Below are 14,006 nucleotides of genomic sequence, written 5' to 3'. Positions count from 1 at the left end.
CTCTATCACATATCAATGATGAAAATATTTACACAGAATTTTGTTTATACACTTAATGTAGTAAATAAGTTTGTATGCAATTCCTCACCTTTTTCAATTAGTGTGTGTGACTTCTTAAACTTCTCCCTATGTTGGCCAGACAAATTAGAGAACAATGTCACCTGTTTTTTTTTTTTCCTCCTGAAAGGCCATAAGTCAATTAACTGCACGAATAAAGACAATCAGAAGACAGAAGACCTGGATTTAAATAGTTTAGAGGCTCATTAGCGCCACCGGCTACCAGACTTGATTAAAAGGATAAGACCCAGTCTTGGATTTTGTGAACCTGTGCCTGACAGATTCTTTTGATCCCCATGAAACAATGAATAAAAATTTGTCATTTCATTTTCTTCTCCCTCCACCTCCACATGGATCGTGACACCGATATGGGTTTCTGCCAGCACGTAAATTAAACAAGTCTTCCAGCGCGGAAAAAGTCCCAGGCAACAGCAGTTCCCTGTGGATCGAAACCAATCTACGACAGTTTCCAACGCGCAGCGAAGCCAGCCGCTAGGACACAAAACAGCAATTAAACTGATCACTTAATACCTGATGATCTGCATTACCTGTCGAGCATCATTACCGTCACACGCCGGCTGGCTGCCAGGGCGACACTTTGCAGCACGGCAGCAGAGTCACACAGGGTGAACGGAAGACAGGCGCAGATTACGCTGGAGTTTAGATTAAAAACATATGAGCATTTGACGTCACAAAGCAATATAATTTTTGAAATGCATTTATAGACAAAGATATCAGAACATATTTAAACAACCTAAACAAACTGACTTTGCAATTTAACATTTATCCTCTTGTTCTGCACTAAACAATAGTACTGATTTTATTTGTTGACTCATTGGATTATTTTATTGACACACAACTCAACTGAGCTTTAGTTTAAGGCCATAAATTGACAGCAGGAACTTCAGGATTTTCTTAGAGCAGAATTGATGGTTCCATCAGTTATAGCAGGTCATCCGAGTCCCGAATCAGCCACAAACCATCGTAACAGCACCATTATACTTTACTGTAGGTGCAATTACTTGTCTTTGAAATACTGTTACTTTTATGAAAATATTCCATGTTTGTCTCATCAATGGACAAAGTATTTTTGAAAGGTCTTGTGGATATAAGAGTTTTTTTGGGGGCGGTTTGCTACATTTTTTCCTTTTTTGCTCGATAGTAATTTTGACCTTGGATTTTCTGTTTATCTCTCATGTCCTAATATTCAGGATCTCCTTCTTTCAAATGTGATACAAGACAAAACAAAACTGTCTGTACTTGTATATAGTGCTTCACACTGCATCCAATCACTCACCCCTTCACGCACACACTCACATGCACAAATGTAGATGGAGCGGTAAACCCAGAGCCTCACCCCATCTGACCTAATGGAACTGCTTTCGCCCAACCAGGCGGAGAATTTCACAACTTTCCAGAAGAAAACCTGAGAATATGAGCGGTCAACGTTTGCACAAACAAACCGCAAACCGGAGCAGCATCCTCATAACTCAGAGGACAATTATGACAAAACTTTCTAATGTTTTTGAATTGTGGACTTTAGCTTTATACTTAACTGGCCCTCCACCAAATGCCAAAGGTTGTGGATTATAAGCCAAATATAAGGACACTAGCTGTTGTCAGACTCTGTGTCTGACGCCACAAGATACCCTGATAAAATCTACCCAAAACTTCAAAAATATATTTCTTTTTTTTTGGTTCCTACCTAAGGAATAAAGACCAACTAAAAACATCCAGTTCATATCTGGCACTGTCTGTTGTTTTGTTTTTTTGTTTTGTACAGAGATGCACCGTCTGAGGATTACTCTTTGCTGTTTGCATATTTAATCTCCTCCTGTCTGCTTCTGCCGTATGTTGAAGTGTTGAATAAAAACAGGAGGCGAGGAGAATAAAAACAGATGAGTCTGTCTGCAGACTGATCCAGAGGGGCCATCAGAGGTCACACAGGAAGCTGGGAGCTAATCTCTGCTCCTTGCATTACCTCTGACCATTCCTCCACCACGTTGCATTAACTCTGTCCTCCTGAGAAAGTCCTGAGTCTTTCTGGGTTTTTTTTTTCTTCACTGCTTTCAGTTACAATTAATGACCAACAGAACATGTTTGGTTATAATGTTTTGAAAAACCAGGAAATTTAGATTCCTGGTTGAGCATTTCTTTTGGAACCCATGTTCATATTTTGAACATTTGTCAACTAAAATAATCTGGAAAGATTCTCCAGCTCATTTAAATAGGATCTCAACGGACTGAACCTTGGGACAGATTGAGATATCCAATTCAGCTTTTTCTTGACCACTAGCGGAGCAAGTCAGCGTCGGGCAGGGGGGGCGGGGCTAATGACCGGGCCCTGTACCCAAATAATAAAGCTCATGATAATTTAACTTTACAACACAGACATGGCCGCAACAGCGGAGCTTACAAGTTCCACCACCCCAGAAAGCGACTATGTCATTCTGAAATCCATCTGACATGAAGTACAACAAACCAAGAGAACAACAGAAACATCAGGCTACTGGTCACCAGAGGTGGGGACTCGAGTCACATGACTTGGACTCGAGTCAGACTCGAGTCGTTAAAATCACGACTTGAGACTTGACTTGAAAAAATGCTCAAAGACTCGGACTTGACTTTGACTTTCATGCCATTGACTTGGGACTTGACTCGACTTGAAGCTGTTTACTTGAAAAGACTTGATATTTTTTACTCAAAGTCTTAAAATTTAAAACACATTATTTATAAAGTGGCGTCATTAATTAATGTCACTCATTCCTTATCAATATGCGCAGACCGTCACTATGGTTTTCCTCTCTCCTTATGTATGTATGTGTACGTAGCTGCAGCACAACCAATCAAATTAACAGGATTTGGACGTTTAAAAAAACGCGGCAAAGCTGCAGAGCTCAGGGAACGAAATACGAAATAACCGCTCGAATATGCTTCCGCGAGTAATTTCTTTTGGCTACGTAGGTTATGAACTTTCGACTAAAAAACGAACTGCAACTTGTAAAACATGCAAGAAGAGAATATCGGATGGAGATGCCACGACGTCCAACTTTGTCCGGCATTTGAAGCTTCACAAAGATCGGTAGGTGGCGCTTTTCTTTTGCTGTAAGATAGCTGACTTTAGCTAACTTCGTGTTAGCATGTGTACTCCGGGTTAAATTGGTGATTATTTACCATAAATCCGGTCCTTCAAATGCCTCCACAAATAATGTGCACCGTGTTAGCTCAGGAAGCCGGTGGATAGTGAGCGGGGCTCCGGAACAGAAAGCAGATTCTGGACCTGAACACAGGGAACAAAGTCTCTCTGTCCCATCATGATGATGAGCCGGGTCTAGTATCATCTAAGGATGGTTGGTGTATTTGAAGACATCTACGTTGGGAACTTATATTGACAATATATTGTTTTGACAGGTCAGAGAAAAGAGGAAAAAACTGCTGTTATGGTTCTTTGTATTGTGCTGTGGAAATGTCAGCATTTTCCTCTTTTTTTATTGAATATCAAGTTTAACAGAACTGCGCAATAAAGTGGTCCAATTTAAAAATGTTTTTATACTTTGTGTTCAGCTACACATGTTCTATCATTTGAGATAAATACATATTTTAAAAAGAACAAATGGTCTATTATTTGAATTTTATGTATAATTGCAAATTATAAAAAATAAAATAAAATAAAAACGACTCGAAATGACTTGAAATTAAAGGTTCCTGACTTGAGACTTGACTCGACTTTTGCCTGTCTTTACTTGAGACTTGACTCGGACTTGAGGACAAAGACTTGAGACTTACTTGAGACTTGCAACACAGTGACTTGGTCACACCTCTGCTGGTCACTAATGATAAAACAACACAAATTCAAATCAGTTCAGAACCACGGATGGGTTCGGATCATTTTGACACTCTATCAATTTCAACTCAGAGCCTGGAGCAGCTAGCAACTGCTGAAGCTACGTTTATTGTTGACGCGTTGAGCCGAGCACGCAGCAGCGCGCGCGTTGAAGCGGGTACGCAGAGGCACGCGGCGCATGCGCAGCGTGTCGCAGCACCTCGTGCACTTCCGGATGTTTGTAACTCGGCGCGGATCGCGCGCGCCGCAGTTCACACAAACTGGATGATCTTGGCTGCAATGTAAACCTTAACTATAAACGTCTTACCGCTGTCTTGGCTCAAAAACGTTCAACCCGAACTGTCAAAAGCGACTATAACTCAGCCTTCAGTCTCTGACATCACCGCTGTACCACCGACAGAGAGAAAAGAGGATGTAAGCTCGGCGGCTGGGCTGATACAGTTTACAATCAGTCTACAGTTAACTCACACTTTGTGAATAATGTCAGAGTTGCTACCTGTAACTAGTTCTGCTCCTTCACTGGGCTGGCAGTTTTGGCGGGTCTGAACACAACATTTTATTCAATATTTTACACTCACTATGTCACTACAATCAGTCGGTCTGGTAAAGTTTTTTTTTAGCAACCATGAACCAACAACGACTGGGGCAGCCTACTATATAATCTATTGGGGCATTAACCTGTTATTTTACATACACCGTACTCTAGAGGAGAGGGTCCAGCTCTCATCAGACGTGTTAAAGCAGGGGTGTCGAACTCCAGTCCTCAAGGGCCGCTGTCCTGCAACTTTTAGATGTGCCTCTGCTGCACCACACCTGAATAGAATAATTAGGTCATTAAGGCTCTGGAGAACTGATCTACACAAGGAGGAGGTGATTAAGCCATTTCATTCCAGTGTTTTGTACCTGTGGCACATCTAAAAACTGCAGGACAGCGACACTCGAGGACTGGAGTCTTACACCTGTGTGTTAAAGGTTTGGATCCCTGAAGTTATATTCTACTTCCCATCCGGCCGCCACCCTCCCAGCTCCCCCTGAAGCTCCGCCCCTGGTCTTGACCCATTCCTGCTGAAAAAATTAACTTACAAGCAATTTTAGCTATATCTTTTTGCAGAGCCGGCCGAAACCTGTAAGGGGCCCTGGGCAGAATTTAATTTGGTGCCCCCATTTGAGTTTTCCTTATGAAAGAAATCAAATGCAGTTGTGAAGAAAATTTTATATTTCCAATTCTAATTTTGGTGTCCAAACAAGAGTTTGAAGGTAAGTTTAGTGCAGCCTTGAAGCAGGTACCAATTGTCATGTATTTGTTTTTTTTTTTTCATGATACATGACCTCGGCACACAAGCAGCAGAAATGATTAAACGAGTGACCGTAAAAACAACAATAAAACAGAACTGCACAATATATCAGCACAGGACTGCTTGGATGCAATGTTTGGTAGTAAATTAAATCCTTGTGGACACAAACTGTTTACAAATATCTTAACTGACTACATGTCATAGATTGATCACATCTGATATAGAGGTTAGTGATCAAGATAACGTTCCAGGAGAGTGGTGGGTTCATTGTATTGTCAAAAAATGTGGTTTCATGGTTTTCTAATATGCAATATTTAATGTGATAACAACTTGAACATTTGTTGTTTCTAAAGTCAATTTGTATTATTATATATGTAACTACAGATATGAACACTTTAGATCTACGTTCTACTCCAGCTAAAGAGCGCCTGTTTATGAATGGACAAAGATTTCTATTCATGAGTTCCTTCTTGCATCAAGCATATATGATATTTTGTTCAACTTTGTGCTTTTGTTACACGGAAAAACAGCAAATCGTAACTTTCCTGCTGTTGTGATTGCAGAAGGCCTGTGCCGTTCTCCAGTCACCGCTACACAAACTCAGCAGTGGCCAAATTAAATAGTAATTTTGGCTAATTTGGTTTTAGCTTTGTGCAGTGAATTTCCTCTGACATCTTTTTAATAGTTTATAGTGAAAAAAACACCAAACAACTATTGCATCCCTGCATGTTTTATGCTCGGTGGAATATCTGAGCAGTGGTTTTCTGAGAAGCTCTTTTGGTTTTAACGCTTTTGTAGCTCACATAATTGAAATGAATCAAATAAACAGAAGTGAGACGATAAGCCTGGACACAGCAGCAGGTGCAACAGGAAGGTATCTAAAAACTGCAGAACAGTGACTCTAGAGGACGAATGACAGAGGTGAGAAAATGCTTTATTATTAAAATTTGTCCATCTCAGAGTGAGTGAGGGTTAGGAAAAACCCTCTGAAATTTAGTCAGTGCAATATGTAGCGCAGGAACGTACAATATGAAAACAGATGTAAGCTTCATTCATTTTGATTCATTCAGAAATTCAACATTAAACGTTTTTTTGATTTACTTTCTAGTATTCCTTTTAGAGCAAAAGTGCCTATATATATTTTTAGTAGGGCGCACGTTATATTTCGGCAATTTTCAAAAATAATATAAGGCTGTCATTGGCACTTTTATTAGTAAAAGTGAAAAAACAGTTAAATAATAAGTCATACATTTGAAGAATATGAAAGAAACTTATTGAATGGGTCATTAAGTCAAACGACAAACAGTTAAAGTGAGGTCAGACCTCCAAAAAAGTCTCGAATTGAATAGGAAATTTGTAAGAATGAGGAAAATATACCGTTTAACAGCCTGCTTAGTTTTGACTTTTATACATTGTGTTATAAAACGTTCCTTTGTTTGTTTTTTTTAATTATCAATATTATTTGTATCATTATTATTTAATTTGTATGCTAATTAACCAGAACCCCTTGGCCAAAATGACAGCAGCTCAAAACGTTAACAAAAAAACACAAAATGAAAAAGCTCTATTGCTTCCCTCACTTGTGCTTACCTGAGACACGATCATTTAAATATTCATATGTTTGCGCTGCAATGTTCTCACACACATCTGCATAGCACAATAGAGGCAGACCAGTATTAATCTCAAGAAGCAGCAAATTTAAAGCTGATGTGTTTTATATCCGGCCGCTGTTTTTCAGCGTTTACGTGTTTTTTTTTTTTAAACTAAGAAACAACAACAACAACAAAAATACTAAACACCCTAAAGACGAAATTGGTATTCCTCTAAAATCTCTTGCAGAAAGAGACGACGGAGGTCGTAACACGCGGCCGTCCTTTAAAACGTGCGTGACCCAGAACTGCGCTCAAGCATGTGGACTTAAAACTGCGAGGCATCTGTCGCCAAAACAGCCTGCGACTCGATCCCACCTCTGCGCAGAGTGACCCACATGGAGCAGGAGCGAACAAAACAAGACCTAGCAGACCCCGCCACGATTTCTGCTTTCAGTCACACAAAAAAATAAAATAAAATAAATAAAGCTGAGATGGAAGGAGGAGAGGAACAGGCGAAAGCAAATGACGAAGGAAGAAACTCACCAGTAAAGTAGAGACAACCCATCGAGGCGCTCAGGTTCCTGCGGGAGGAATGGCATCGCACCCCGGAGTGTGAGAGACCGAAAATATGTCCGCGCACATAAAAAAAAAAACAAAAAAACACACAAACACACACGCTCTGCTTCACACACAGACACACACACACGTGAGGCTGCCGGGAGGCTGAGAGGAGGAGACGAATGAGAGGAGACAGCGGCGGTGGTTCAAACCGGGTCGGTGCACCGAGAGGAGCTGAGCGGAGCGCACAAGGATGGAAATCCGCCCCGACAGCGAGAGACGCGCTTACCTTTCCCTCTAATCCACCCTGATACCCGTCCGTCACATTTACGGCCGCGCACGCGCGCACACAGCGTGCGGCGGACTCAGTTTAAAGCAGAAAATAAAAAAACAGGAGCGCGAGGAGCTTAAATGTGTTTTTTTTTTAAATAATAAAGTGTGGCCTCGTAGGAAAACCCGGGGTTTCTTTTGTCTCCCACACATACAGATTGTGAGCCCCGCTGACCATCACTGATGGGATTAACGAGGAGAAGATGAAGCTGAAATTAGGCTCGTAATGTCAGGAGTCGTCTAATTGTTGGATTATGGCTGCTTTTAAAAACATCCAGAGCAAACCGGCGACTTCCTGTACATGAACTCGGTGTTGCTGGACTGAAACGAAGAGGATTTCCAACAGGATTTGAATCCATTAAAGGGCATGCCTATATAAGATGCATTAACAAGAAAGTACTTTTTTCTTTCTTTCTTTTTTTTGTAGTTACAAAACCGATTTGTTGTACAAACAAAACAAACAACAAAAGGGGCTCAGCTACATTTAGGTTTATTTGACAAGTGTTCCAAATAACACTTTATTTTAAAATAATAAAATGAAGTTCAAAGTTTGCAGATGTATCATGGGCATGATATATCATAGTTTACAGTGTTTAAACAAAACAATGTAAACCAGGATTCCCATAGCATCATACAGTACTTGCTAGGTGTATTCATGGTGTTACAAATAGAACCTGGTGCAAAGAAAATTACACACAAAAAAAAGAAATTGCTGGTTGATCTCTTCCAGTCTGGTCATTCAGCAGCAGTCAGATTGTAATCACAGTTAAAAATTGCAAAATTCCCAAGTAGCTGGTGGTGCTCCCCAAAGCTATATTTATTATACTTGGGGGTCTCCAGGTAAACCCCCAAGTACTTAGGTACTGTCCTGCAGGTTGTAGTTGCAACTCCACTCCCTCATAGCTGGTGTTCAAACGCTTCAGAGCAAAAATGAACCCTCTGGTTGCATCAAGTCTTTCTGAACTAATGGCTGCTCAGACAGGCGGAAGGTCACCTGCATTATTATCATCAATATTACACGTTTAGCAGGTTTTATTAGGTTAAATATTTGAGAATCAGCTTTAAATCACCAACAGAATATGTCGATTCTTTTAAATCCGCCTGCCAGCTGACTCAACTCACACATTGGCAATTTTTGTGTTGTCAAACTTCCTCAAATCTTAGGACATAATCACAAGCAAGAGTTCAACTGATTTCCTAATCCTGTGTCAAAGTTTGACAGGTCAGCAATGACACCGTAGAGATTTCAGCAACTTGGAATAATACAGGAACTGTGATTCAAAAAACACGTGAGCTGAAAAAACCCCTCCAGATTTGGTTACTGTTATTATTGGCATTATTATTTTAGGTACTTTGATAGACACAGATTACCACAAAACAAATAAAAAGAGAACAATGGCCAGAAGAACATGTGTTTTGATGAGGCTAGTCAGATTAAAAGTAACGTTTAAGCAACTATTAAGCATATTTTTCATTAAGCCCACATTTGTGAATTGAAAACATTTGAAACATTTCATCTTAAATGTCTTGTTTCCATTAATGTGAAGTGGAAATCTGTTGTGGCGAACAAAAACAAAGGCGTGGCAACAACAGTCTGTGTGTGATTACAGCGGTTGTCATTCGCTGAATCTAGCTAATGAAATAGAACAATTTCATAAAAATATTCAAATTTATTAAATGTAACTGCAGTTGTGGTGTAGTGTGGAGAAAAAAAAAGAAGGAAAATGTCTCTAATCTACAGTAATTCTGACAACCACAGAATTTTGCCGTATAAATTCAAATCGGAATTAAAATAATCACAAAATCAAACTGTTGCGTTTTTAAAAATAGCTGATCAATTATTTTTGTTGAAACCACAGATTTTATCAGCTCAAAAAGTCTTCAATCGTACGGAAGGACCAGATTAAAAGGTTGTAATGTCTAACAGGAATCTGTGCCAGAAAAGAGTTTTTTCTTCTTTTCTTTTTTTTAAAAACTCTTTTGTGAAATATATTACAAAATGTTTTATTTCTCCCCCCCCAGGCTGCGTCTGTCACTTTGTACTTCTCAAAATGTAACCGGGCAGCCAAACAGGAACATCTCCCCCCAACCCCTCCCAGTAGAAGCTATAAATACACCAGTGAAGGTCATTCATCCATCCATATCTTCCTGCAGCTCTTTATGAATGAAACGGTTCTACTGGTGAGTAGTGGATTAATCTAATCTCCTCTAATTCTCTGCATTCAGAGTGGAAACACACACAGTTTAATTTGGCCAGGGTGTGAGGGCCGACTTGTGTTTTTACCATAAATGAGGTAGAAAGCAACATGCGCTCAAAGTGATTTATAAGAAAAATAATATTTATTTATTTAAAACAAATATACAAATGTTATATCTTTCCTTAATACATATATAATGTATATATTTCACTCATTTGCTATTGCTATTATTATTATGACTGTTATGTGTTTTTTGATTGAAGATTTTTTACGGAATCCTTTAATGTATAAAGTAATATTACAATCATTGCTGTATAACATTATAATTAAGAGAATCACATTTCCACTTTAGACATTTAAAACAGTTTTTTTCCTTTAAATGCTCCAGCAATGATTAATGATTTAGTCTGTAATACAAGTAAATGTTCGTCATGTCTCAAAGTTCCTTCTGTATGGTTTTTAATGTCAGAGAAAAAAGGAAGGAATTTACCAGAGGAAGTTGAAAACTCCAAGTTTCAAAACTTTCTATTGTTTGTTCATTCGGGTTATTACGTAATCACTAAAGCCGCATGCGTGTTTTTCAGTAACGCGTCATCATTTCCCTCCCCCTTCTTATTCTCTTCTCTACAGTCTAGTGTTATTTTGAAAAATGGCCCCACAACCAAACTTCACCACAGTTTCAAACCTCACAACTCCTGTCCCTGGGGGTGGTGGATGCCCGCCTGTCGGCATCCAGCTGGAGGGCCTCATCATGCCTCCGGTCCTCATCATCGACGTCATACTGGGGCTCATAGGAAACTTGGTGGCGCTATGGATCTTCTGGTTTAAGTTGAAGGCCTGGAACCCCAACACCCTGTTCCTCTTCAACCTGGTCATTGCTGACTTTTTTGCCCTGGTGAGTCTGCCCCTGAGGATTGATGCCTTGCTCAGGGGCCACTGGGTGTTTGGAGATGGCATGTGCCGGATAAACCTCTTCCTGATGTTCTCCAACCGGTCGGCCAGCATCGCACTCATGACCGTGGTGGCAATTTACCGATACTTCAAGGTGAGGAAAACCATGGATTTATTTTGAGAGGTCAAAGTTTATTTCTGTATGGGTCTACCAATTGGGGTCTCTGTCAAGAATGACTCCTTCTTCTATCCCCAACACCACCTACTATTTTCTACCTTTTTTTTTGCCAGACTATCCAGCAGTAATTAGCAAACACCTGGCGAAACTGCTCTTAAAGAGCCAGAGGCCCAATTTCAAGGCATTAAATTACAAAGTCAAATTTCTTTTAAGTCATTTTAGGTATATATAGCATTTTTATGACAACTGAAGCTAACATAGTTGCTTGATTGTGCTTTAAAATGGCACATAAAACACATAACACTGACCCCTTTATTGAATTTCTACCTTCCTTCAAATATATAAAGCAAATTTGACTACTGGAGGCACTTACACACCTTTACATCAGATAAAGCTGTATTATGTTGAGTTAGATTTAGTTTTCTGTACAAAAGCTCACGTTCAAAAACTCTTTCTTATGACTTTGAACACTCTGCAGCGTCACATCTGCTGCCAGGCTGAACAAAACAATGATATGAAATTAGCTAAAAAGAGAACTACACTGAATCATTGAAAGTAAAGTGCTTAATTTCTGGATTCTTGTTCCAGGTGGTCCACCCTCATCATCGCTTCAACCGCATGACCAAGCGGCAGGCTGCATTTGTCTCAGCATTCGTCTGGCTGTTGGTGATCAGTCCTCGGGTTCCCATGCTGGCCTACAACCACATCAAGGGTAAAGGCGAGAAGACCCAGTGCTTCTTCTTTACATCCTACAAAGAGGCATCCCGCGGCATCATCATCCTGGTTAGCATGCACCGTATTTTGACGGTGGTGGAGTTCGTCATCCCCATGGCCATGCTGCTGTTCTGTTCCGTCCGAATCTCCAGCTTCCTGAAGCAGAGGCAGATGGGAAAACCTGACAAGGTGCACAAGGCCATGAGAATGTGTGCCGCCATCGTGGCTGTGTTCATCGTGTGCTTCCTTCCCACCACGGTGACCACGATCGGTGTGTGGGTCATCCGCTCCTACCGGCCATGGGACTGCGCCGCTTTCTACACCTTTACTCAACTCACCATTGTGTCGTTGGGCCTAAACTTCCTGAACTCGGCTCTGGACCCTATCGTCTATATCTTCTCCAGCTCTATGTTTAGGAAGGCGCTCTTGGGACTCGTACCCTGTAGAAAGAATGAGGGCCAGAACACAGAGTCCTCATCGGGAACCCAAAGCACCTCCCAGCGGGAGCTGAAGTCCTTAAGGACTGATAGGGGCAGTGAAGCCAAGCCATTGCAATGAGCAAGACCCCAGCTGTAGTGACAGAACAATAGCTTTGATTTTATATAGCTAAACCTAGTAAAAAACGTAATAATCTAAAGATTCCTCTACAAACAGCTCCATGCCGTTTGACAATCAAGTCAATGTCTTTTTTCATAAATACCACACTGACTAACAATGATTAGACTGAAGCTACACAGCCCAAGCTTAGCTTTTCCCCAGTTTTATTGTGATGCTGAGTGTTGAGATTAGTATACCAGCTTAAGGACCTGGGATTTGGAGCATGTGAGGCATTTTTGGACACAAGAATTGACATCCTAAAAATGGTAACATCCTGGCAAATAAAAATCTCCATAGGGGGCAGTCAGGTGACCTCTCAGACCCAATGATCGGTTGTTGTTCTTTAAAGACAAGTAGCAGGAACTAATACACAACTGTCGTGCATCAATTTATGGTCCATGCTGTATGAAAAAGGTAGTTACTCAAGAAGGAGCTGTGTGGCAGTTGATGACATACCAGGGTTTCCAGGAACATGGTGGGTTGTCCTCACAATCAGTCCCAAAGTGCTGTCATCAAATCTCTGCTGCCATTGTTGAGGGAGCATTTGGCCAAAAAACACACACAGGGAGCCAACAAGAACTGTCACAGCTCCATGACGCTACTTAAAAACAATGCATGACTCTTTTTTATTTCTGTACAAGTCCCCTTTGAAACTTTATTTTGAAATATATTTTGTCTTTTGTAAATTTCACATAATATATCTTGTATTTGTTGTTGTGTACAATCATGAAGGAAAAAAACTATTAAATTATTTTGTATTGTATTGTACTTGTCAGTTGTTTATTACTTAGTTATCGTGGAGCCACTCACAACATGCATATTAATAAAATGAAGGTAATGAAGGTTGAATTGATGTATAGCTAATTGAATTGTCCAAAAAGGAAAATGCAGCATATAAAAATCTAAACACAAGTTTTGGCACATTCGTTCTATGGCAGGTCTTAAATGGTTAAACGAAGTTAAATAACTCCACAAGACACAATCACAGGGTTTAAATTACAGACATCTGCATCTGCTCAATTCAAGCATGCTGACAAATAGAACAGTGACATCTAGCGGAATGAGATGAGTGTGACAGTTGAAGCTTTTTGATTCTGCCGGAGTTGCTGAAACAAATGTGTAACAAAGAGTATTTTTGAGGTATCTTGGAGACTACAAAGAGACACTAGGCTCTGAATGTTTTGCTTGAGTTTGGGTTGAACATCACCATCAACAGTAAAAGTTCAAATAGGTTTTTGTAATTGCAACTGACTTATAAGATACTTTACACATTCGCAATCGATGACAATGTGCTGATAACATATATCGTTTATTGCCGTTGACTAAGTTAATCTTTCAATGAGAATTTTTAAAGATTTGTTCTGACTTCCTTAAATTCAGGCACGTGCAGAGGGGGGGTACAAAGGGGACTTGAGCCCCTGCCCCTTTAATCCTTGATGCCCTCAGTGCCCTTTTTGATTTACTTTAAAAAAAAAATGTTTTAATCTATGTCAAAAGACCTGCTTGTGCCCCTCAGCAACAATATTTACATGAAATAATTTAGCAAAAATAAACTAGTCTGGCTGCCCTCAGTGTAACAATGACTCTCAAAGCCTCCATGTTGTTCAGACTCCAGGTCCATGGTGAGGAGGAGGTGGGTGGATTTGTGCCTCTGACTATCAAATTATGGGCAAGAAAATTTTTCATACACTGGTTTGTGAATAAAAACGTAGGTCTGATGTTGACGTTAGAAAAACTGCTTCTATTTATATT

The 14,006-nt window shown here is 40.1% G+C and overlaps 2 protein-coding genes across 5 annotated transcripts in view; one reads left to right on the top strand and one right to left on the bottom strand.

The window, feature by feature from the left end:
* stxbp4 (syntaxin binding protein 4) overlaps nt 1–7,493 on the bottom strand; it is a 43,420-nt gene extending 35,927 nt beyond the window's left edge. For 3 of the 4 annotated variants that reach the window (XM_028029240.1, XM_028029238.1, XM_028029242.1), the window contains exon 1: nt 7,332–7,493. In XM_028029240.1, the coding sequence (XP_027885041.1) occupies nt 7,332–7,387 (56 nt within the window). In that variant the 5' untranslated portion in view covers nt 7,388–7,493. The remainder of the gene's footprint in view (nt 1–7,331) is intronic. The other variant, XM_028029239.1, reaches the window with a different exon arrangement.
* Nucleotides 7,494–9,738: 2,245 nt separating this feature from the next.
* On the top strand, nt 9,739–13,017 carry LOC114151816 (hydroxycarboxylic acid receptor 2-like). The gene is made up of 3 exons (XM_028029243.1): nt 9,739–9,857; nt 10,505–10,919; nt 11,532–13,017. The coding sequence occupies exons 2-3, from the start codon at nt 10,524–10,526 to the stop codon at nt 12,213–12,215; spliced, it is 1,080 nt and encodes a 359-aa protein (XP_027885044.1). The 5' UTR covers nt 9,739–9,857; nt 10,505–10,523; the 3' UTR covers nt 12,216–13,017.
* The last annotated feature ends 989 nt before the right edge of the window (nt 13,018–14,006 follow it).

The sequence above is a fragment of the Xiphophorus couchianus genome, chromosome 10 (genome assembly GCF_001444195.1).
Source record: "Xiphophorus couchianus chromosome 10, X_couchianus-1.0, whole genome shotgun sequence".
In the NCBI taxonomy this organism is placed as follows: Eukaryota; Metazoa; Chordata; class Actinopteri; order Cyprinodontiformes; family Poeciliidae; genus Xiphophorus; species Xiphophorus couchianus.
This window is presented reverse-complemented; position numbering and strand designations above follow the sequence as displayed.

Bases quoted from the DNA above. Each gene is read 5' to 3' on its own strand.
- LOC114151816 (XM_028029243.1), top strand. From the start codon at position 10,524: ATGGCCCCACAACCAAACTTCACCACAGTTTCAAACCTCACAACTCCT. The intron at 10,920-11,531 runs GTGAGGAAAACC...TTCTTGTTCCAG, and splicing joins CAATTTACCGATACTTCAAG to GTGGTCCACCCTCATCATCG.